Source organism: Gadus chalcogrammus, chromosome 23 (genome assembly GCF_026213295.1).
Source record: "Gadus chalcogrammus isolate NIFS_2021 chromosome 23, NIFS_Gcha_1.0, whole genome shotgun sequence".
In the NCBI taxonomy this organism is placed as follows: Eukaryota; Metazoa; Chordata; class Actinopteri; order Gadiformes; family Gadidae; genus Gadus; species Gadus chalcogrammus.
The window spans coordinates 10015557-10041136 of NC_079434.1; the positions used below are offsets into that span (position 1 = coordinate 10015557).

At 46.8% G+C, this 25580-nt stretch overlaps 1 protein-coding gene across 3 annotated transcripts in view; it reads left to right on the forward strand.

The window, feature by feature from the left end:
* vps41 (VPS41 subunit of HOPS complex) overlaps positions 1 to 25580 on the forward strand; it is a 33173-nt gene that overhangs the window by 5151 nt on the left and 2442 nt on the right. The window contains exons 5-29 of one of the 3 annotated variants that reach the window (XM_056584721.1): positions 110 to 184; positions 1142 to 1204; positions 1484 to 1549; positions 2955 to 3074; positions 3387 to 3533; positions 3819 to 3885; positions 4022 to 4119; positions 4324 to 4459; positions 5318 to 5433; positions 6037 to 6155; positions 6358 to 6439; positions 7915 to 8007; positions 8219 to 8346; positions 8455 to 8599; positions 8837 to 8878; positions 8967 to 9017; positions 9182 to 9319; positions 9608 to 9662; positions 9771 to 9911; positions 10248 to 10384; positions 10964 to 11063; positions 11713 to 11757; positions 11842 to 11921; positions 12814 to 13641; positions 14308 to 18368. In XM_056584721.1, the coding sequence (XP_056440696.1) occupies positions 110 to 184; positions 1142 to 1204; positions 1484 to 1549; positions 2955 to 3074; positions 3387 to 3533; positions 3819 to 3885; positions 4022 to 4119; positions 4324 to 4459; positions 5318 to 5433; positions 6037 to 6155; positions 6358 to 6439; positions 7915 to 8007; positions 8219 to 8346; positions 8455 to 8599; positions 8837 to 8878; positions 8967 to 9017; positions 9182 to 9319; positions 9608 to 9662; positions 9771 to 9911; positions 10248 to 10384; positions 10964 to 11063; positions 11713 to 11757; positions 11842 to 11921; positions 12814 to 12894 (2325 nt within the window). In that variant the 3' untranslated portion in view covers positions 12895 to 13641; positions 14308 to 18368. Of the gene's footprint in view, positions 1 to 109; positions 185 to 1141; positions 1205 to 1483; positions 1550 to 2954; positions 3075 to 3386; positions 3534 to 3818; positions 3886 to 4021; positions 4120 to 4323; positions 4460 to 5317; positions 5434 to 6036; positions 6156 to 6357; positions 6440 to 7914; positions 8008 to 8218; positions 8347 to 8454; positions 8600 to 8836; positions 8879 to 8966; positions 9018 to 9181; positions 9320 to 9607; positions 9663 to 9770; positions 9912 to 10247; positions 10385 to 10963; positions 11064 to 11712; positions 11758 to 11841; positions 11922 to 12813; positions 13642 to 14307; positions 22070 to 22216; positions 22323 to 22725; positions 22826 to 23112; positions 23222 to 23648; positions 23781 to 24218; positions 24309 to 24710; positions 24855 to 25252; positions 25438 to 25580 lie in introns of those variants that run through there. The other 2 variants (XM_056584720.1, XM_056584719.1) reach the window with 2 other exon arrangements.

Consider the following 25580-nt stretch of genomic DNA (forward strand, 5'->3'; position numbering starts at 1 on the left):
GGGCTGTTCCCACTAATTCCCATGTATGATACTGCTGTTCGTAAAGGCGAACTTTGACCCTGCATGTTGTTAACAAGCAGTACAATTTGGCTCTCTTGTGCGTTGGCAGAGCTCCGTGAAGATCAACCAGGTCAGTCTGGACGAGAGCGGAGAGAACGTGGGCATCTGCTCTGAGGACGGCAAGGTGAGACCCCGGAGGTACAGGCATCCTAGCCTAGGGTGCGACCATAAAGTGTCCCCCCATCTCTCCCCAACCATTTACAGGCTATTGTTTAACCCCAATGTCAGGCTAACTACCTGTAGGCATCACTGAGAAAGAACCCTACCTGCTCATTAATGACTAAATGATGAACAATATATCAATGCTGATAATGTGAGATTAGGTTCAGAGATATCCCCCCGTGTTTCAAAGTTAAAAGAGGAGAGGGGAGGGTGTGGTTCATCATCAGCCGTCTGTGGAACTTCTCTTCCTGTTCTCCATGTGCTTCCCATCTCTTCCCTTGTTATCCTGAACATGATCCTGCTCCATGCGTTTCTTTGGGCCAGAGTGGCTGTCTGGTAGCACCCTGCTCTCGCCAGCTCTCCAGGGGCCGCCCGACAACATGTTGTCACCGGGGGAAAGTGGAGCAGACAATTAAAATGGATGCTGCAAGCAGTGGTCTGTCCTCAACCGATTCAGTTGGCAGTTAATCCTTCAGAATCAAACGTAATCCTTAATCACCGATGCAGTCCCGAGAGGAGGGCTCAACAGACCGTGACATGCCTCTTCCCTTTAAAAAGTTATTCTCTGCTGTTATTTTCTGCTTGTTGGTGTGTTCTCTGAGCGGGGTTGAGAGGAACATGCCCTGCCTTAAGGAGGTAAGAATCACTGAGAAGAGTTGGAGACTTACAGTTTGATGCTACCGACTGAGCTAGCAGTTAAGTCAAAGATTAGGATCCTCCGTCCGCTCCCCCAGAAGAGCCGGCAGAATCATCCTGGCCACTAATTGGCTGCCCGGAGGAGAACAGGGGCCCAATCAAAGTGTTTTCCTGAGCGCTGGGCTCCCTGCAGGCGGGCGGCTGCAGACACAGCAATTAAAGAAGGAGAAGAAAGCAGGCGCGTTGACTGTGTGACCTTCCCTGTCCCCGCTCTGCTCCGCAGGTCCAGGTGTTTGGCCTGTATACCAGGGAGGGCTTCCACGAGAACTTCGACTGTCCCATCAAGGTGGGCCTCTGCCTCTGCTTCAGGCTGGGCGCTGAATGAAAGATGTTCGAGCATTGCATGGATTGACATCCATGCAATGCTCGAACAGCTGTCATTTAGCCATTGAAAACATAAAATCATTGTGAGAAATGTAATGCAATGTGCTACCTGGCTACATAGTCAGTGGGCTTCTTTGCCTCTCAGGTATGTAGCGTGACTACTAGCTAGCCTGTGGGCTACCTAGCCTGTCTGTAACATTGCCTGTTCATCTCACGCTTGTGTTGTCGCCATGGTTGTTAGGTGGTGGCGCTGCATCCACAGTTCAGCAAATCCAACTACAAACAGTTTGTCACTGGGGGGAGCAAGGTAGGAACTTATTGTTATTCTACTTCATCATCACTATTGTGTTTCTGTTTGTAGGTTGTATGCAGTCACCCAAAAATTGCCTGCTTTGTCTTTCCTGCTATGTTTTCTGGTTCATTAATGACCGACTAGTTGAGGTGGTTCACCGACGTTTAATTGTACGACATATCCTCATAGCATTATAATGATCATCAAATGATGTCACTGAATAAGTGACCTTTGTCAAACTTCGCTCAGAATCACAGACCCAGAACCATAAATGTGGCCACTGGCGCAGAGTGGACCTACAGGGGGCAATTTGGCAGGAAGTAGAATTTGGCCTTCTCTATAGTGTGTCAGGGTTTGAAGAGTTGTCAGGGCCCAACAGTGGTCCAATCATACTTAAGGATGTGCAAGTCTGAGCTGCTCCGGCCCGGCCCGAGGAGGTCAAGATCAGAACGGTTCCTGATGTCAGAACATCCGGACGCGGGGAGCCCGGGTATCATCATCATCATCATCCCGCTCCTCACTGTCAGAGATAGATAGTACTGCGGTCAGAACACAAGCGGAATGTTGCGCGCTACATTTCAAAGATGTCGCTCAGCCCGTTGAGCTGACAAGCCGATCGACCAGGAGAAACAGAGTAGGGTGTGTTTTGACAGGGGGGGGGAAGCCGTGTTTCCCACCATGACAAGCCCCTCGTTGGTACCTCGCCGCTTTCTATCAATCGTTCCAATTTTCCCTCCGTTTCCTCGGAGCCGCGGACGCCTCCGCCGACGGGGATGAAATCAATTGAAGTTAGCTGATCCCATGGAGCCGGTTTGCACCGGTCTCCCCACCTCTCAGGATTAACATATCCTCGCCGCTGCTTGAGAGAGCGTCACTAGGGCGCTGCTTGTCTCCGCTGCTCCCTGACCACATGCTGGGAGATATGCCAGCCATACATTGGCTGTATGTTAGTGGTCAGTTAGTGGTTCGTTTGTGGTGTGTTGGATGCATATTTTACGGTATATTAGTGCTGCAATATCAGTATATTTGTGAAAATTTGTTGTAGGAAATGTATATTAGTGATTAGTGATGAGTAGTATGAAATATATAACCATCATTAGACATATTGTTATATATAATTCAGTTTGTCACTGATTGATCAGTTTTGTTATTGAAATAATATTTGCCAATTCGTTTTCATCCATTTAAAGAATATATCCTAATTACATACTTATACTAAACTTAATAATACCATTAGATAAAATCGGATAATGATCTCTAATGCTTGTAATATATGTATTGAATGGACATGTAACTTTACGGTTTGCAGCGGTCCTTTACTGCCCCCTATTGGCCAAGCTGCTCTGCTGCACTCACGTCTAAAGGTAGTACACAATAGAATGAGGTGGGTTCGATTGACAGGTGTGTGTGTATGTGCTAGCTTCTGCTGTACGAGAGGAACTGGCTGAACCGCTGGAAGACGTCTGTTCTCCACGAGGGAGAAGGAACCATCTCCAACATCCAGTGGAGAACTAACCTCATCGCCTGGGCTAACAATGTGGTGAGACCCCCAGGGCACATACGCACACGCACACACAGTTACTCATTCATTCCAACACACGCACACACAAAGTCACTCACTCTCAAACACTCAAGCATAAATACACACACACACACACACTTAAGGCAACGTCACACAAAGTCATCGGGTTGGAATATGAAAAGGTTTTGCTGAGGTATAAACCCTACTGAAAGGTCCCTGCCTCCCTGGACTCAGGGTTGATTATTCAATGATGCCATCAACGATAGAATACACACAAACCATCCCCGTGAACACGTCCTCATCCTCTGTGCTCCTCCTTTTCTTCCTCAGGGTGTGAAGATCTATGACATCAGCACCAAGCAGCGCATCACCAACGTGCTGCGGGACGACGTGAGCCTCAGACCGGACATGTACCCCTGCAGCCTCTGCTGGAAGGACAACCAGACCCTCATCGTGGGCTGGGGAAAGTCGATCAAGGTGGGACTGTTGGGGATGAGGGCCTGGGTGGACGTCTACCATGTCTGTTATAGGGGACAGGCAACCAAATGAATGGTGAACCAGTGTTTTTGCTGATTTGGTCTGAGTGAGCGCTTCTCCTAATGCAGACGTATCAGACTTTTAAATGAACCCTCAGAGACTGTGCCGGCTGTAACACTTGTGAGGAACCTGTGATCTAGAGGTAGAGCTGTGGGGATGTTTAGTGCTGGGGGCATTTTAAGGTTGTATTTAGGGAGTGCTCTTCATGTTGGTTCTGATCACCAGATGTGCGCCGTGAAGGAGAGAAACCCGACTGAACTGCGAGACCTTCCCAGTCGCTACGTGGAAATAGGTCCGCTCTATACACTAAATCATGTATCCAACTATCAAGTAACAGAAAAGTGCATGCAAAGTGTTTTAGTAAGTGTGATCTCTTGGTAGGTTTTTCTACGATAACGGTGGCTTTTGTTGTGTATTTTGGACAACAGTGTCGGCGTTTGAGACAGAGTTCTTCATCAGCGGTCTGGCACCTCTGGCTGACCAGCTGGTCACACTGTACTTCGTCAAGGAGAACGCAAAACAACTGGTGAGAAACGCATGTTAACTAGAGCCGCATAACTCTAGCAACTGGTGAGAAACACATGTTAACTAGAGCTGCATAACTCTAACAACTGGTGAGAAACACATGTTAACTAGAGCCGCATAACTCTTAACAACTGGTGAGAAACGCATGTTAGCTAGAGCTGCACAACTCTGTAATGTTTACATACTATTTCTTTCAATGCGTCAGGAAGAGGAGGAGGAGTTCCGTGCGCGGCCTCGTCTGGACATCATCCAGCCGCTGGCGGAGAGCTGTGAGGAGATCTCCTCAGACGCTCTGTCGGTACGCAACTTCACGGACAACGAGTGTCGTGACTACCGCCTGGGTGAGGCTTCCCTCACACACACACACACACACACACACACACACACACACACACACACACACACACACACACACACACACACACCCGTACTCTAGGTCCATACCGCCTCATGGACACACACACAAGCATGCGCTACACACGGCTGTACTCAAGAGCAGTGGCCTTCGATCTGTGGGTCGCCATCCTTAAGAGGCAGACCAAGTGGCTCACAGGAAGGATTGTGCGTTTTGTTTTAATGGTTCATGAGGAATGGACACAATCCAAATAACTCAATGTCCACAGTCTACCTGTAGGCATCCTAGAGAAAGATGTCCTCCAAACCCCTACCTGCTCCTTATTCAGCTGTCTGTGTACTTCTAACCCCCACCTGCTTTTTTGTTACCTGTCTCTGTAATTTTGTACCCATATCAACTCTTTGATTAACTTTCAATGTTCTGTCTGACCCCTACCTGCTCAATGACCTGTCTCTGTACTGTCTAGCCCCTACCTGCTCAATGACCTGTCTCTGTACTGTCTAACCCCTACCTGCTCCATAATGACCTGTCTCTGTACTGTCTAGCCCCTACCTGCTTAATGACCTGTCTCTGTACTGTCTAGCCCCTACCTGCTCAATGACCTGTCTCTGTACTGTCTGACCCCTACCTGCTTAATGACCTGTCTCTGTACTGTCTAGCCCCTACCTGCTCAATGACCTGTCTCTGTACTGTCTAGCCCCTCCCTGCTCAATGACCTGTCTCTGTACTGTCTAGCCCCTACCTGCTCAATGACCTGTCTCTGTACTGTCTACCCTAACTGCTCCTTGATGACTGATCTGAACCACTCTCGTTTCATGACTAAACGGTAGCTGTTGTTCCTCAGAGCATGCTGAGGGAGAGTCTCTGTTCTACATCATCAGTCCTAAAGACATCGTGGTGGCCAAGGAGAGGGACCAGGACGACCACATCGACTGGCTGCTGGACAAGAAGAAGTACGAGGTCAGGGCTCCAGAATCACAACTTTGTTATCTGTTTTTATTGTACTCCGTTTAAGAATGCTTGATTCTGACTGACTTGTCGGTTGTAGCTGAAGATATATGGACACCTGCTAAGTAGTTCCAGTCAAATTGTCGGTTCAGCCTTCAAAACGATAACTGGTAAATTGTGAAAAATGCATTAAACTGTAATCAGAAAACGCGGTTAACTCTTAGCAAGAGAGGGCCAAACGCGGCCCTTCGAGGTGTCCAAAACTTGTTTGATCGATCGTAATTAAAGAGGACTACTTTTTGAGGGAGATGAACTCAAACAGAGTATACATTTAATAAGGTTGCAATGCGAAAAAGAAAAAGCATAATTATTAGAGTATTTGAATTGTTTTTATTATGTTGGCAAGCAAGAAGTACAATAAACGGGATAATCACCTCAAGGCAGGGCAATAAACAGTTTGATATGCCCGGCTCGTGGAAGGTAAGCCGTCCAGGAGCCTGGCATATCAAACTGTTTATGGCCCTGCCTCTCGGTGAATAATCACCGAGACCTTATATGATGATGTATGAGGTGAACGAATGAGTGAATGTTGTGGTGGTGTGTTCCCCCTCCCAGGAGGCCCTGATGGCAGCAGAGATCAGCTTTAAGAACATCAAGAGACACGACGTGCAGAAGATCGGCATGGCCTACATCAACCACCTGGTGGAGAAAGGGGACTATGACACTGCTGCCAGGTACCAGAAAACATATCCTATGTGTCTGAGTTAAAGTCTACACATATGTTATGTTATAATCATAGTATGAAGGGCCGCTTAGATTGATATTTGTAATATCTGTATGTTGAGATCATTAAAACCGCCAGAATCCTACAGAATCCCATTTTCTATGATTCTTATGAAGAGAAATATAGAATAATAAACAAGTTTCTCTCATCAGAAAATGCCAAAAGGTTCTTGGTAAAAACATGGAGCTGTGGGAGAATGAGGTGTACCGCTTCAAGACCATCGGCCAGCTGAAGGTGGGTCAAAGCCGGTTCTTCCATACTGTCACATGTTCTGCTGTCTCCATCCTCTATACTAGTGTTGCACGAGAACAAAATTATGACTTCGATACGATACCTGCGCGAAAATACCTCGATACTCAATACTGAACCGATACCCCGGTGAAAATCTAAAAGCTTGGTCCTTTCCTGCTTTCTGATCAATTTACGTTAATAAATTAATTCTTGAGATCAGAGAATTGTATTCCGATTGAGGCGTATTAATCTATATAAAACGCCTCAATCGGAATACAATTCTCTGATCGGAATACAATTCCATGCAGAATAGAAGAGGTGGTGTAGTCCGCTATAATCGACACGTATACACTTATTCCCATTGGTTTGGGGTGGGTGCGGCTACTTTTTAACTGAGAGAGATGGCATCAAGAGCTGCAGTAGTTCGCAATTGGTCCGTCTGTACTTTTATGAACACCGAACTAGACCGCTGTCAAGGATAGTGGATTTTTTGCCTGATTCACGTCTTTCTTAGCACTTCGCAAGTAGTCCGGTAAGCGTGTCCTGTTGCTAAGCGACGTCAACGACTTTGGCGGACAATTTCTCTGCTGATCAACACTACGAATGGTAATTGTAAAAAGACACACCGTGTGAAGATATTGTTTTGTTTTGGCAAGGAGCCGTGTAATAAGCGGGATAATGTATAGAATGTCGCTATCATTGTCATTATGGAAAATAATACCCTTCAGGGCAATGCAAGACACCTCCGCGTCCCGTCGGGGTCCGGTTCGCCCTGTTGGTGTTCTGTACAACATTATCCCTTACATATATCATTTAAGTCCAGACCAGCATAACGGTTGTGCGTGAGAGGCATACGGACGTACACGTACTACTTTTGTAAATGACATATATATAGTAAATTTGGATTGCATGAAAGGAATAGATCTATTCTGATTAGAAATCTAATCAGATCACCTGTCAATAGCCCCGTTTACATGGACACTTCTGATCCGTTATATACACTCCATACTTCAATTCTCCCGTCTTTTTCTCCACAAGCCGAGGACTGTCGGCAAGCCCTTCCGAACCTGTCGCCATCTCGTTGCGCCTCACTCTCACTCGCTCAGTGAACTGAATGTTGCTGTTGTGCGCGAGCTGAGGGGCACGCCCACTGACTAGCCCCTGCGTGCAAGTATGACTGAGAGTTGATGCTGCTTGAGTATGGTCAAGTCCTTTTGTTCAAAGTATTTTTTTCTTTAATATTTTCTCATTTTTTTTCAAATAAAAGTATTCTTTTTTTTATCTAAAACTATCGATACTAAAAAATGTGCGTATCGTACCGTTTTTTGCGGGTAGCGTGATACCTTTCTAGCATCGGTATACCGCGCAACACTACTACTATTGTAACATGTTCTGCTGGCTCCTCCCTCCATACTGTAACATGTTCTGCTGGCTCCTCCCTCCATACTGTAACATGTTCTGCTGGCTCCGCCCCCCAGGCCATCAGCCAGTACCTGCCCAGGGGCGATCTACGCCTACGACCAGCCATCTATGAGATGATCCTCCATGAATTCCTCAAGACCGACTATGAGGTAATGGGAGGGAGTGGGAGGCAGGAGATGAAAAGATGGATACATAAAGATGGAAGGAGGGATTGATGGTTTGAAAGATTGACAGATTATCATTTGATTCCTGTGGGAAAAAATGTTGGTGCAAAATAAATTATAACCGTTTTTTCCTAACGAATCATCATATGTCCTTGATGGATGAATCGATGGCTGATGGACGCGTCTCCCCTCACAGGGCTTCGCCACGCTGATCCGGGAGTGGCCGGGGGAGCTGTACAACAACATGGCCGTCGTCCAGGCGGTGGGAGACCAGCTGAAGAAGGACCCCACCCACCGCACGCTGCTCACCACCCTGGCTGAACTGTGAGGAGCCTTTTGATCTCCTGAGTAGTAGTCCCAACGCTGCCCTGGCCTGAACCAGCTCCTCAGGACACCGTGGTTATACGTGTTGTTGTGTTCACGCCATGGCAGGTACACGTACGACCAGCGCTACGACCGGGCACTGGAGATCTACCTGCGGCTGAGGCACAAAGACGTGTATCAGCTGATCCACAAACACAACCTCTTCGCCTCCATAGAGGACAAGATCGTTCTGCTCATGGACTTTGATAAAGAGGTAGCAGGACTGAAAACGTATACACATCAGAAATAACAGTACATGGTACAGTACATACAACAGTACATAAGTCTCTGTTTCTGTTTCTTACTACATACTGCAATGTTCTAGAACCATGTTGAATTCTAGAACCCTGATGAATTCCAGAATACCAGTGTATAGCAGTGTTCTAGTAGGCATTGTTCTTGAATCCCTGCGTAACGAGGACCATTTGTGTGTGTGCATTGCTGTTTCCAGAAAGCCGTGGACATGCTCTTGGATAACGAAGACAAGATATCGGTATGCACCTCTCACATGGGTTGCTGTTGCTAAGAGTTAACGTTTCACTACTGTGGACTGATAGGCTCTCTCCCCCTGTCCTCTGCAGACGGATCGAGTGGTGGAGGAGCTCAAGGACCGACCGGAGCTGCTCCATGTGGTAAACCGCTCAAACATACTACCGTCCTCTGATTGGACCGTTTCACATTGAGTCATTTAAGTGATTCTGGTATCCACAGTAACTTATAGCAAATGCAGGGAAGTACAGGTGGCTGGTCGCAGCTCCACTCTAACGGTCCTACCTCCCACCTCCTTCCCCTGCAGTACCTCCATAAGCTGTTCAAGCGCGACCACCACAAGGGCCAGCGGTACCATGAGCGACAGATCGGCCTCTATGCCGAGTACGACCGGCCCAACCTGCTGCCCTTCCTCCGGGACAGCACCCACTGTCCTCTGGAGAAGGTACGTTAGCATCACAACGCCTTGTTTCTCCAGCTAATCTCATCACAGTACATTCTGTTAATCAGGCTAAACATCATAACGCCCTTTGACTCATTCAAATCATATCACAGTACGTCCATTTACTCATTCATAACCTATCACAGTACGTTCTGTTTTGCAAGGTAAAAACATCACATTGCGTCCTTAGTTCTGACTCAAGCTAAATGGACGCTCCTAGCTCACTTCCTCTTCCTGGATCTCCCTTCTCCCCTCCTGTCCCTCCATCTCTCCATGTCTCTCCATCCCCAGGCTCTGGAGATTTGTCAGGAGAGGAACTTTGTGGAGGAGACAGTCTTCCTGCTCAGTGAGTACAGGCCGCTGGGCTCCAGTTGGTCCTTTACCATTAGAGCTCTACAATGACGGTCACTCGAACTTGGTGTGACATGGCTGACCCCTGACCCCTGACCCTCAGGCCGGATGGGGAACTGCAGGCGGGCACTGCAGATGATCATGGAGGAGCTGGGCGACGTGGACAAGGCCATAGACTTCGCTAAGGAGCAGGACGACTCTGAGCTGTGGGAGGACCTCATCTCGTACTCCATAGACAAACCACGTACGTTTCCTCCGTCTTTGTTCAGCTCATTGGATTGGTCAGCAGTAGATGAGTTCAGCTAAAGTTGAAGTGGAGGCTGGGGATAATCAAAGCATCCAATCAAAAAAAAAAAGAAAAGACTATTACAAACAGTTTCACATATATACTGTAAGTGCTTTTTCAATTTTCATTACATAGCTGCTTTAAAAACAGTGTTTTTTAAGTGCTTTCGCAAAACATAAAAACAAAACACTGGTTGAGTACTCGCTCACAAGTGGCTGTGGATACATATATGCCTGCTGAACGTCTAGCAGTGAGCAGTGATTCCTAGTGTGTGAATCACTGTCTATTCTGCAGCATTCATCACGGGTCTGCTGAATAACATCGGGACCCACGTGGACCCCATACTGCTGATCCACCGCATCAAGGAGGGCATGGAGATCCCCAACCTCCGGGACTCCCTGGTCAAGATCCTGCAGGACTACAACCTCCAGGTGAGAGGAGGGGGCCACTAAAGACCTCCTCCATCCAGCGGCCATATTGGTTTGCTGGGTAGGGAAACTCTTTGGAAAGCAGGACGACTCAATCAATTATTTTAGGTACGGCATTACCCCACCCAAGAAGCATATAGAATGCATTTTCATTAAGTTTACATGTTTCCCCAAACAAGAAGACAAGAAGGGTTCCCCTACAAAATAGCCCATGTGGCCACCCGGTGAATATCAGTCTGTTTTGCTTTCTGATTCGGCATCTATTACACTCCTAACCTTCACCAAATCTTCCCTCGCGGTTTGGGGGGGTTTCCCCATGTCCTTTTAGAGGGTTTAGGGTTGAGAATTGTCTTATAATGTGGGCCAGTGAAGCCTTTTGCGAGTAATGATGATTAAGGGCTTGGCGAAGAAGCCAACACCTAACATCACCTCCATCTGACTTGTGGTCCGTCTACCCACCATGGACAAAACTCACACCGGTTCACTAACGACCCGTCCCGACCAATGATAATGTTTGATTAATGATTTGAGGAGGTTCGCGGCACCACTTCCTGACCACAGATGTTGTTTTCCTGGGTATAGATCCTGCTGAGAGAGGGCTGTAAGAAGATCCTGGTGGCTGATTCCCTGTCCCTGCTCCAGAAGATGCACCGCACCCAGATGAGGGGGGTCCGTGTCGACGGTGAGGGCAGAGCTCATATTGGGACCCTTTTTTTGTTTTTGCCATAGGTGGCGCCAAAGACAACGAAACAGGTCTTCAATATGGCCACTTGTACTAAAATAACTAACATAAAAGATCATAACTCTCATACCATAAATAACTTGGACATAACATCATTCATGGATTGTATTTATTTAAACAGGCAAGGCACTTGATACATTTGTCATTAAAGATGCCGTGTGTAGGTATTACTGTCATCTAGCGGTAATTTGATTGGTGTTCCCCAACACTGTAGGGGAAGCTACGGTGTCCTGTGCTGGCCTGTAAGGTGCGAAGTAGCCAATCGAGTAGCCAATTGTCTATTGACAAGGTTCCTTGATAGATGCATTAATTGTATTTAGTTATTGTAAAACTAAAGGTAATAGTTTACAAGACAAAACATAACATCTGGGCTTCTCTAAAAACATGGTGAGCTCGGTTGAAGAGGATCCGCGCTCTATGTAGATATAAAGGGCTAATGGTGGTAGGGAAACGAAAACACAATGATCCTTATTTTCATGGGATTATACACTAATTAAAATTATTATATTAAGTCATGCCACAAAATGTACCTTTTAATGAACAAAACTATCATAACCAAAATAACTAACGTCTTCCTGATTCTTAACAGATGAGAACATCTGTGAGGCGTGTCATGGGACCATTTTACCGTCAGGTGGGTTACGTGTACCTACTCTATACTTTGTCAATCATTTCCCGGTGGGTGGTCCTGTGTTCATGCTGTGTCTCTGTTATGTAGACATGGCCCAGCCCTTCAGCGTGGTGGTCTTCAACTGTAGACATATGTTCCACAAGGAGTGTTTACCTTCTTCAGGAACCGTGAGTACCACAACGCGACTCCCTGCCTAACGGCCAATGGACCAATAGGAATACTCCATCAAGCTAGGGAAGGACGAGGTCTCCTTCTGTGTGTCCTTCCCTATTGCCTTTGCTTCCCCCTATCTTATGTATTTCCCTACCTCCTTGAAAATCTCCTTCCCTGAATCCTTTCCTATCTCCTTTCCTATCACACAACCACACTGGTTTACAATCAAATATTCTGGTAGGCTGAAATCTATTGGTCACTTTGGTGCAAGGTAGGGCTGGGCGATTGATTGAATTTCGTTCTCGATTTCGATTTTAGCGTCTAACGATCACAAAACTAATATAATCGATTTTTTGATGTATATATATATATATATATATATATATATATATATATATATATATATATATATATTTTATTTTTTTTATAGAACGCGCAGAACAGCTGGATGCATATCTGTACATTATCATTGTGTGTATTTTTTTAAGGTGAAATTTCAAAGTTCTCAGTTACAAAGAGACATGCTGAATAAATATTTGATGTTTTCAAACTCAAAAATAATCGTTTGAATAATCGTGATTTCAATATTGGCCAAAATAATCGTGATTATGATTTTTTCCATGATCGAGCAGCCCTCGTGCAAGGTGATGTCTATAGCCACACGTGACTTCCCTTTGCACTTGGTTGGCGGTCTCTAACTGGAGCCAGGATAAATTTAGCTGTGGCACCTGAATTTACGTTCCATGATTAATAAAGTAATATCTTATATTATTGCAGATATTCAAGCAATGCCTAATATTCCTTGAGTTGTTTTTTTACTTTTACTCATAAAGTTGATTTTTATGATTATTATTCTGAGCCATTGGTTACGAGGAAGCTGTAACTATGGCAAACGTGTGTTAACAGATTCCTGCAGTCCAGTTCTGCAACATCTGCAGTGCCAAGAAGAGAGGTCCTGGGAGTGGAATACTCGACATGAAGAAGTGATAGTTGCTCAAGCTAATGCTAATTCTACTGCTAAGGCTAATGATAAGTCTACCCCTACCAACAGTATTTATATTGTTAATACTATTAATTTTACCTCCACACACTGCGTCCTTTCATGAATAAAGACCATAATAAATCTGGTGTAGACTTAAACTATTGCAGATCATTTTTTATCATGGTTTTATGTTACCTAACCGTTGCACTATGTGATGCTTGTTCTTTCTGCTTGCCTTAACTTATGTATGTATGCAATGACTGCAAGTTGCAGAATAAAGATTACAAAAAATGCAAAAAAAATTGGTCTCTCTTCAGGCAACATCGTTAAGCTGCGATTTTGTTTGTGTTACCTGCATTTGTGTTTGTGTGTTTTTAGCTTTACATTTGAATAACTTGGTGGTGTAACCTAACCATATTGATGACCATAACTTGATTATTACATCGATTATTATTCATGTGTTATTGTCATTGAAGGGGGAGGACCATTTTTACCTTAATGACCTAGTTATTCAACATTAATGGTTATTCAACCATAATAAACCATATTCATTCGATTAATATTGCTATTATGTTCATTGTTTAGTTGAAGGGAGAAACTAGTTAAAAAACTGAAGTGAATTACCTTTCCCCCCCCCATTTCAGTATATCAGGGATAGCACGTCACCTCCGCCGCTCGCCACCGGAAGTAGGGTTAATTTTTATTCACAGGAAAAAAAACACTCAGCTGTTGTTGGAAAAGAAAACATCCAAGTGAGTTTTATTCAAGCACGCCATTGTTTCTTCCACATATGTTTATATTGCGATTAGAACTAGCCAGATCCAATGCTTAAGACGCATATTGTGCTCGTATTCACTTGAATCCTATTTAGATTGTTTTGTTGCGGGCTAGCCGGGGCTAGCGTTAGCTTCCCATCACTGTTGACTTCCATGCTAGCACATTAGCCACACTTAGCTCGCTTCGTAACTAGCTATCACTGCTGGTGCATCTGTAGTTTTTGTGATAACTCTTAAACGCTCCCCCCAAAACGATATAACATATATTCAAAATGGAACCAATGTTTTATGATTCTATAATCCACAGTGTGCGCATCATTTATGTTAACATCACATCGTAGTAACGCAGCCTGCGAGTCCTTTTTTCGATACGATGTATGTGTTATGACGTCAAATGTAAGCATATGTTGCTGGTTGTGTTAAAACAAAGTTTATATATGTCGTCGGTGGGATGATTTAAGAAAGTATTATCTATCATTTCTTGAAGGCCATTGTTGTAGTCTGTGAAAACTGTTGTTATTTGTGTTTTTCCATCATCACTACTCATTTTCATATTGAAGATTGATTAAAAACAACATTATTCCATTAACTGTAGGGATAGACATACTTATGAATGTCTTATCTTTACTAATATTTCCATAGAATGCCTGCTTCCAAGAGGAGCTCAGAGTCCCACAGCCCCCAGGCTAAGATGATGAAGCTGGAGGTGGATGACGAGGCTACTCCAGGTGAATATAACAGCTCACTTAAAGCAGAAGATGAACATGAGGGGGCAGAAGATGCACACGAGGGGACAGTACCTCCATGGACCAAGAATAAAGATCCTCCAACAGCGAAGGAGGAAGACGAGGAGGTTGCGTCTTTCCTCCAAGAATCCAAACCGAGCCCTCGTCAGAACGACTCTGACCCTCCTCTTAAAAAAGCCAAGCTCTTTATCGCCACAAGTGCCTCCTCTGGAACGGGCTCACCACAGAGCATTGAGTCCAAGTCCTCTCAGAAGAGACCAGCCAGCACAGAACTTTCCAGAACTGCGTCCTCCGATTCGGACGGTGAGACGCAGACAGATGCTGGTGACTTGTCCCTGTGCGTCACAAAACACCACAACCGAGCCAAGCGCGCCGCCACCGAATTGCTGGTTGATCAATCGGCCGCCAGACAGACGCTAGACGACGGTAGGCCTCCTTACCCAACAGTAATGGACCACAACTACGGCAGGTCCTCAGAGGGTTCCAGTGACAGCAGTGTTCTGGACGAGAGCGCCAACACTGAGACGGAAGTAAACGTGAGCTCCGCCACTGATGCAGAGACCACGCAGTATATCAATAGCACATCACTACCATTGTTACAGGCAATGCCGTACTCTGTTATACAAAGTACACACCCAGCAGTAGAAGCCAGGAGACATGAAGATGAGGAATCTACAAGGTCAACTGCTGAAGCAGGCAGCAGTACAGAACATGTAAATAGCAGAACAAGTGCAAAGCATGAAGAACATAAAACAGAGGATTCCTCAGAAAGAACCAGCAGAGAACCAGACAGCCAGAACCACATTGATGGGAAAATTGTAGAACCACCGCCACCAGCAGAAACATCGGACCCCAGCTCCAGTGACAGAAACCTAAATGTTATAGCTGAAGTAAATATGTTTGCCAGTCAGTCAGAAGAAAGATGTGGAGGTTTAGTAGAGCTAGAGGTTATTACGTATGAAGCAGAGGAGACCCAGGACCCTGCCCCAGAGGATCTGAAGCAAGAAATACTGTATAAAAGGGAGGCAGAGGAACGGAAGCAACAGGATGTTACTGAGCGAACTGCTGTCACAGAGGCCGCAAAAAAGACAGGGATAGAATTTGGTCCATCATCCAATCAAAATGACCAGGAACAGGCGATTGCAAGTCCCAGTGAAGGGAGTTTGACACCTGCCAGGACCCTGGGCCCGCAAGAGACTAAAGCTGAAACCCAGGTTAAAACAGAAAAGATCCCAACAGCTGAGCCGATACTGCCCGACCCGACCGAACCCCGCAGGGAAGAGACGTTAGCTAACTGTTGTGGAGTTCACCAAGTGGCCGAGAATCTCGGGAGCCCGCCTGGCATCCAGGCTGACCTAGCTGAAGAGATCAGGATTGTACCAGTGGCTGAGGAATCCATCGCTGCTCCAGAGAGCGCCGCTGAGGTACAGTTGGTCCATGGCGTCCAGGAACCCGATGACAGAACGGTGTCCAGCTCCTCTGAGGTTGTAGTTACAAACAGTGAAGAACATGTGGGAAGAACGGTGTATGAACGTGTGACTGTACAAGAGCCAGAAATCACCTCCAACCTTGGTTCTGCAACTTCATCACAGGGAATGTGTGAAGTGGCCCCTGCTGAGGATACACAACCTGAGGTTATGCAGAGCGTCCACACCTCCACAAGTACTTATAGTGGTGTTTCAGCACAGTTGACTCTTACGAATCCTGACAGTAGACAAACAGAGTATGAGTGTGTATCTGAATGCGTCACTGTACAAGAAACTCCAAACCTGGTTTCTACGACATCAGACACACCACCCACTGAGAAATTGGAACCGGATGGGACCCAGCACCTTGATGTCACACCAGGTACTTCTAGGGACGGCCCAGAACTTCTACCTGATACTTACAGTGGGGTTATAGCTGACTGTGTGGATGGTGGAGAGGTTCAACCACAGGTCACCCTGAGTTCTTCGACAGCAAACCTAGGAGAGAAGACAAACAAGGTTATCAGTGAGGCTACAATGGAGGAGGAGGTGAGCCTGAAGCTTGACGATGACAGTGCAGTCCCAGGTGTATCTTCTCATGGTCCGGACCAAATGGTGGTTCAACCATTGAACAGTGAGGCCCAAGATAATGCAAATGTGGAATCTACAGCAACATTGGTGATAACCAGCACTTTGCCAACACCAGGTATGCTACATTTTGAGGAGGCCAGTACAGATTTATCAATTTCAACAACTGTACCATCTGTAAATGAAAACAATGAAGTTGTCTTTGAATGTTTAGCTGAAACATCGGTCAATATGTATTCTACAGCAACTGATGACCAGATACATGGACATGCACAAGTTATAATGGAAGGTGTTCTACACAGGGAAACCCATTCAGCTGATAACGGGAGTGTAGATGTAGACACTAGACTTGAACAGGTCAGGATGAATGCTGTTAGTAAGGAAGGAGAAACTATAATCTCTGAATATGTACATGAACAAAAGACTGAGATGAACAGAATGTCAAAAGAGATTTCCCTCAGCGCACCTTCTGACAAGTTGGCGGACAAGGAGATCCAGAGGTTTAACGATGACTACACCGGTATGTCTAGTGAGGCTCCCAAACATCTGACACTTTCAACCTCTGATTGTGCTCCATATATGGAGATGACTGAAACCAAGCCACATCTTTTCAACCAAGCCCTGGAAAATGAAAATCAAGAGCAGGAGGAACAAAGTACGGGCACGTCGAAAGATGGAGCTAGCCAGCTGATCAAATATGAAATGGTTGCTCAAAGTATTCCTGTCCAAAGCCCTGAGATAGCAGCAATGAGCATGACCGTGCCATCACAACAAGCAGCAACTCCATTTCCCAACAAGGAGATTCAAACTCAGAAAGAAGTCATGGCTATGGACAAACACCTATTGATTGCAAATTCTCAAGGAAATCTAAATCAAGGCAAAAGTTATGAGGATGTGATTACCACTGAATCCAAGGCTGCCCCAGAGGCTGAGTCATACGAAGTCATGCACACTACCAGCACACCAGAGGAAATGCATGAGCAGGAAAAAAACGGGCGTGGAGGAGAACCAGGAAACCATAGTGGTATTGAACATACCCCCACTTACGACAAGGAAAAAGAAGCGGATAAGTATGATAAGATGGCAGCAGATTTGCAAACCGCAACCACAGATGGTGTGCCTAACTTCATAACTGCAGCAGAACAGCAAATCCAGGTGTTTCATGAAGAACCAATCGCTGCGGTAAATAATGTTGAAGAAGGATATTTGATTTCCAATGCTGAACTTCTGGATAAGGACTCTACAACGGAAGCAGTAGCCTACGTGACATCGGGTGACAAGGAAGAAACAACATCAGTGGAGGAGAAATCACATTCTGTCCGTGAAGATTTACAAGAAGGGGCTGGATGTGTCATTGATGAGGTTGAGGTTAATGCGTCACTCGGTTCCACAATAGGTCAAGGTCAGGCACAGGTTAACAGCGACGTGATTGTATTGGTCTGTGATCAACCAGAGGGCCTAGAAGTCGTTGAGTCTTCCACTGTAAATAAGCCTGATGCGGAGGATGTCACTGAGCAGATGGAGACCGTCTTTCAGTCAGAAGGGGAGCCAAAAGATTTCCAGGTTGTGTATGAAGCCATTAGTAGCCCAGAGAGCACCATAGACGAGGAGGTCAGTGTTGTGTCAGGAATCATTCAGTTACCCAATGTGCCGAAGAAGGATACCCAAGTGGTGGAAGTTCATTCTGCTGCCATCTCTGCAACAAGCGAGGTAAACGTACGGTTAATTCCCGTACAAGAGGCCGATGAGCATATCAATGGAAAAACTCCAGCCTGTCTCCCAGACAGCCAATCAGACATGGATAATATTGAAACGATGACGTGTGAGGAAACTGCAGAGAGTTTTTATGTGTTGCCCATTGAGCACACCAACGGTGCGGCAGACATGGGAGATGTTCTTATGGTCGCCACCAGCGATGAAGTCGCAGAGCCTAACATCCAAAAAACAGAGGCCATGGCAGATGTTTTGGAGATCACCAGCGACAACGTCCCGCAGCCTAACATCCACACAACAGAGCCCATGGCAGAAGTTTTGGAAGAGACCACCAGCAAAGACATCAAAGAGCAGAACATCCTAAACAGAGAACAGAGGCTAGAGGGACTAATGGTGACCACCGGCAATGAAGTCCCGAGGCAGAACCTCCTAACCACAGAGGAAAGGAGAGAGGTTCCCGTCTTGACCACCAGTGACGGAGTCTCGGAGCCGAGGTTCCAGAAGTACAAAGAGATTGGAGAGGTGCTGGTTGTTGCCACCATTGACCACATCCCAGAGATAAACATCCAAAACACTGAGGAGATGGGAGAGGTTCCCATTGTGACTACCAGCGACAAAGTCCCAGAGCAGAACATCCAACATGCAGAAGAGATTGTAGATGTTTTTGTGGAGACCACTAGCAATCACATCCCGGAGCAGAGCTTCCAAAAGAAGGTAAAGATGGCAGAGGCACTCGTCGTTGCCGATAGTGAGAAAATACCAGAGCGTAACATCCAAAAGACTGAAGGAATGGGAGGTGTTTTGGTGGTGGCCGCCTGTGACAATATTCTGGAGCAGACCATGCAACAGACTGAAGGAATGGGAGATGTTTTGGGTGTTACCACCTGTGAGGATATGCCAGAGCCGACCATAGAACAGATGGAAGGAGCACCAGAGTCCGTAGAAATGCAGAAGGACAACGGACTTCAAGAACTGTCCCAGGTGACACCGATCGCCACATCGATGGCCCCAAGAGAACCAACACCTGACAGTTTGTCTCAGGAGGACGTCATGGAGTCCCTCACTGTCCCAGAGAGTCCTGATCAAGCAGACATCATCACCCAGGCAGCGGCAGCCTCTGGCCTCAACACATCGCTGTCGGAACACTTGAACTCAGACGGGCAGATGGTAGAAGCTGACCAGGTGTTGAATCTAAACGGAGCCTCTCAGAGCCTCTATTCTGCCATCGGCGTCCATCAGTATCAACCCATGGAGCAGAGCACCGTGACGGGTTCAAATGAAGAAGCAAGAGAAGATATGGAGGTCAGGTCTTCAACAAATACTTCGCCAGTGGCACTGCTGGAGAACTATATTCCATCAGCTCCAAATCCTGATCAGCAAGAGAAGCAATCTGCTGAGAAAAACCTAGATGCCACTGAGCATGACATGGAACCTTCTGCTGTCTGTGAAACACAAATGACAGCCTATGAGAACGCAAGTGTTGACATGACTAGGGGCGTAGAGACGAGCATGGACAATGCAGATTCTGATATGCAGATTTTGGTTGACATAGAGCTCGGCCACCAGGTCGAGGTACAGGATGAGAGCGAAATGGAAGACCCAGATCTTGTCATAATAGAAAAGTCACAATTAGCAGCGGAAATGCCTTCATTGGAAGTAGAAAATGGGGGAGAGAAGAGCCCCATCATTAAGGCAGACAGCAACTCAACTATCGCAGACGGCACCACAAGTAAAATCACCACAAGTAGCACAGACAAAAGCGTTCAGAAGGCAGAGGAGACCAACAAAACCAGCACGCCAAGCATCATTCCCGAGCCAAAGGCAGAAGTGACTGTGGAAAAGCCCAAGAAGCAGCAGATGAACACACAGGCCAGAACCAAAGCCCGCCTGGCTGCACTCGCTGAGCAGAAGGCCGCTGCCTCAAAGAGGGCGGCCCAGAAGCAGCAGCTCAACCTCCTGGCACTGTGTGAGGAGATCGCAGAAGACATTGCCACGGACAGCATGCTGTTGAAGAGGATCGAGGAGGAAAAAATTGCTGCCGCCGCCAAGATGGAAGCCTTGAAGAAGGAAAGCCGATCTGTTGAAATGCAGGAAGCCATCGTTGTTCCTCCTACTCCTGCTGGATCCCAAGCATCTTCTCCACCTGTCAACACCACCGATGGGGCTGAAGCCGCAAAGCCCACCACTGCCACCACCATCAACCCCCCAGCAGAGCCAGCTACCGCCAAACCGGTAGTTCCAGAACCACCCAAAAGAAGGTTCTTCGTCAGCCAGATCGTTGTTCCCCTTAAAGCCCACGAGAAGAAGAAGCTGACAAGGTACCAGCGGCTACGACAGGTAGAGCTTCAGCGCGAAAAGATGTCCTGGACTCGTGTGAAGAAGCTCAAAACTGACCAAGCACATCAGATGTTGTTTTCGGATATTGATTTTGATTCTTCTAATCCGTTTCTAATGCCTCCTGTGGCGACACCTTCGACTCCCATTGCTAATAAGCCCAGCGCAACTTACACAAGTACAGCCTCAACCAGCGCTTCAACAATCAGCGCTCTGCCTGCTATGCCTCAGGTCCCTGATGCTGCTGTTGCCAAACCGGATCAATCCAAGACACCAGAGCAATCTAAGGCAGTGACTACACCAGACCTGCCTCTGGTGGTTACGACACCAGACCCGTCTAAGGTGGTGGCGACACCGGAACCATCTAAGGCAGACCAAAAGGTGACAGCCACCAAAACAGACCAAAAGGTGACGGCAACTCCGGCAAGGCCAGGGAGACCGCGGCGGGAGGCAGCATCACCGAAAGTTGAACCTGCCAAGGTTGTAAGTTCCAAAGTGGAGACAAAGAAGACTGAACCACCCAAAGTAACTTCGGCTAAGGGGCCAACGCCTAAAGTAACCCGATCATCCACCAGAAAGACCCTTCCAGCCAAACCTCCTCCCATGCCCAACGGTATGAATTCTCAGAAGGCAAAATCTGAGGTGGAGTATAAACCATACAGACCCCGGCCCAAGTACACTTTTGAGGACTTTGAACTGGATGATGACCCACCTCCAGTAGTCCAAAGAAGACCCATGCCTCAACAAAGGCCTGGACAGCAACCAGGCCCAAGCCAGCAGTCCACCTCCAACACTCAAGTTAGGCCCACGTCTCAGTCCACAAACCCCACAGCTCAATCTAGAACGACACCTCCATCAAAACCCATGTTCTTTTCACAGTCTAAGCTACAGGGCACACCTGTTAGGCAAGCCTCAAGCCAGTCAAAGCCTGTGACCTCAACTCCAGTTATGTTAAAGCCGACGACTTCAACTCCAGTTCAGTCAAGGCCTGCAATTTCATCTACAGTTCAGTCAAAACCTCTTACCACAACAGCTTCCCAGTCAAAGCCTGTTGCTATCACCACTTCCCAATCAAAGCCCACAACTTCAGCTACTGGTCAGCTGAAGCCCGCCACTTCAAACGCATCCCAATCCAAGCCGATGACTCCTACCGGTCAGTCAAGGCCTGTCACATATAAGGCTCCCCAACTAAAACCTTTCCATTCAACTGTTGCTCAGTCCAAACCGTCCATTGCAGCTGCCCCACAGTCGAAGACCACAATTGCTGCAGCAACTCAGCTCATTTCTGCTGTTCCATCTAAACCGACCCTGAAGGTATCGGACACCGCTGGTTCGGTACCAGGCAAGGCCATTCCCTCTGGACCCCCTGCGCCCCAAACACCACAACCCACGGCGGACCAGGCGCCCAAGCCTCAGCCTGGCTCTCCTAAAGAAGAGCTGGAAGTGAAACCTGCCGTGGAGACCCCATTGTTGATACCTGCCGTTCCACAGCCTAACGCTTCCATGGAGACACTGAGCGTCCAACCCCCTGCTATACCACACAACGTCAAACACCAGGTAACTGCTTAGATTAAAGTTCCTAAACATTTATCAATCCACTTAAAAGACAATGATGATGATATTGACCTAACTTAACCTATTGAACGTCTTTTGAGTGTTTTTGGTTTTGATTGATCTTTACTCCTCTCCTGCTCCTTCCCCCAGGACTCCACCGATGAGGTGTCTCCTCCCCCTCCATCATCTTTACCTCCGCCGCAGAAGCAGCAGACGTCTTCAAACATGATGGAGCCGAAGGAAGAGAAGGCTGAAGGTTTGTGTTAAACACCTTCACCCAGCCACCATACCATGGCTTTTATCTGATGTCATGAATGAGCTCAAGTGTAGCTCTTCTTCTAACTCTTCCTAAATGGATTTATTTGGTTTGTAATGTTCCAATCTTGAATAACCACTGCAGGAAATAGTGACTCAGCACTGCTGCAAATAGTCAAAGGCCTAGAATAGCTCAACAGTTGATACTAGCTAATCAGTCTTGCTATTGAATGTCAGAGAAATGAAACAGCTTGGCTAACCGCCAAGGAAAGCTTTTATTGGAAAAATGTATCTGCAATGTTAGCGTTTATTGTATTGCATTAGAGTATAGCCTTATGTGATCCAACAATCATCTCAAATTAAACGTACTCCAAATAAGACGAACCTATTGTCCATCGTTTCAGTCAAATCTCCACCGCCCTCGCCCATGAAAGCCTCCCCTCCTGATGAGCAGGCGGAGGCTTCCAAGCCTGCGGAGAAGACCCCGGCCCAGCCTTCTGAACAGTGAGCCCTGAACCCCCTCCATCTGCTGAACCAGCAGCACTCTGTTACGTCCAAATGTGGCAGCTCAGCTACCATCCACTCCGTCTTATCGATATGTTGCAGCTAAACTACCATCCACTCTGTCTCAACCATGTGTTGCTTCTAAATGACAAGCCGCTCTGTTATATCCATGAGTTGCATCTAAATGACCAGCCCTTCTCTGGTATACCCATAGGTTACATCCAACCACTGTAACATCCATAGGTTGCATCTAGATGCCCTGTGTTAACGGCTGTTTCCCCCCACAGCAGGGTGGCGAAGGCGGAGAGCAACACCACTCCTCTCTCGGAGGCGGCCCTGCAGAAGGAGGTGAAGAAGCTGAAGGATACAGACAAAGATGGCAGCCAAACCATCATCGTGAGTCCCATGCTGCGTTATAGTCCAACCCTGTGTGTTTATTTTCTTAATTAACTAGGAGCTATGGATGAGCTATCCCACAATTTACCCCTGCCAGCCAACAACGGACCATCCATAGCCCCCACCCCATTGTTTCGCACAAGCTACAAGCGGTTCACACAACCAGTTCCCAATATGAGGCCAAGCAACACAGGACCGCAAGACGACTGGAAACAAAGCATGCATTCTAGATAGTTTATACAAAGCTCTGTTGTGTGGCGTCTGCATCCTGCCTGGGTGAAAATGCTGGGCGGCGTTTGTTTCGTATGTATGGTGTCTCCGTTATGCCTTGGTGAACATGCTTGGGTGCGTTTGTTTTGTATGTATGGTGTCTCCATTAAGCCTCGGTAAACCTGTGAACATGGGGTGCGTTTGTTTTGCGCTGCAGGACGCGGGGCAGAAGCACTTCGGGGCGGTGGCCTGCAGTGTGTGTGGGATGCTGTATTCTGCTTCCAACCCCGAGGATGAAACCCAGCACATCCTCTTCCACAACCAGTTCATCAGCGCCGTCAAATACGTGGTGAGAGAGGGGGGATGAATCTTTCGCCATCACACGACTCGCTTTAGTTTATTTGGATCAGGATTGGATTCAAAACGATTCCCGATTCAAGATCAATTAGCGATTCAGTACATGGGTTTAATTTACAGATATTCTCCGGTCTGCTGAGCGCTTGTATATAATGTATGAGATGTCATTTTTTATATTTTAAAAGGTTCTATCAACTGAGTACAATAATATAAACCCAGAATAAAAAACTAAGACAAAAGGGGAAATAAAATGATAATGTAATGCAATTTTGGAAATTGTGAATTGATTCAGAGTTTTATAAAATAAGAACCACGATTCTTGCCTGCGTGTGACTTCCACACAGTCCAATCTCTGAACTCTTGATCTATAAGAGCAGTATGTTTTCATATGATAATCCTAACAACTTGTTGTGTGGGTTTGATAATGAAGGGTTGGAAGAAGGAGAGGATCCTGGGAGAGTATCCGGACGGGAAGATCATCCTGGTCCTCCCAGATGATCCCAAGTACGCCCTGAAGAAGGTAAGTCTGGCCCACCCCTTTCCCCTCACTAAACGCTAGCTTGGCTAACCCTGCTAATCGCTAGCCTGGCTGCCTAGCTGACCCTGCTAATCACCAGCCGGGTTTTACTCGTCAATATTTATCGAACCACAACGACCTGAAGATGCATATATATCAAACATTCTCAAGGGAGTCTAGTATAGTCTAGTGCCTAGGGTGTTTTTCTCCCAGCCAGAAGGCACCGGGTTGAGCCCCAATGTCCAAAGATTAAACTATTGACATTCTCTAGCAAGATGACCCACTAACCCACCACCTCTGCCTTAGGCACATGCATCTGGACTCACTGCCTAGCGCTTTGGATAGAAGCAAGTGATACATTCTTGATATATATGGCGTTGACTTCATACTGTGTGTCTGCTTCAGGTGGAGGAGATCAGGGAGATGGTAGACAACGACCTGGGCTTCCAGCAGGTGGAGACAAAGTGTCCGTCCCAGACCAAGACCTTCCTGTTCATCTCCAACGACAAGAAGGTGGCCGGCTGCCTCATCGCAGAGCACATCCAGGAGGTACCACTTTTTATGGGTTTTCTCAGCCTTATTCAAGGCAACCACATAATCATAAACAGATATCAACAATATGATTGAAGATGGCATATAATCTACAAACGAGACGTATATCTCGTATATCAAATATATATCAAATATAAAAATACTCGTTATGTGTGTCTTGTGTTTGAAAAGTAGAAGTTCAGTGGGAGATAGTGTGCCGCCATTTTGGATCCACCGGGAAGTGTCCATCTCTTTACCACTCGAGTGCTTACTGTGTGTGTGTGTGTGTGTGTGTGTGTGTGTGTGTGTGTGTGTGTGTGTGTGTGTGTGTGTGTGTGTGTGTGTGTGTGTGTGTGTGTGTGTGTGTGTGTGTGTGTGTGTGTGTGTGTGTGTGTGTGTGTGTGTGTGTGTGTCAGGGCTACCGGGTGATCGAGGACCCGCCCCCACAGGGCTCGGAGAAGGAGCAGGTGATGTTCGAGCGCCAGAGGGCGTGGTGCTGCTCGTCGACGTCGGAGCCCGCCATCTGCGGCATCAGTCGTATCTGGGTGTTCAGTATGATGAGGAGGCAGGGCATCGCCTCGCGCATGATCGAGTGCCTCAGGTTAGTGTCTATATATGACAGATGTTGACGCAGTAGAGGTCCGTCTTATTACACTGACAGGTCAGACCTAGTTAAAGAAATGTGACCGTGGGACCTTGTGATGTCGGCTTGTTTAAGCAGACTCACCTGGAAGAGTTTGACGG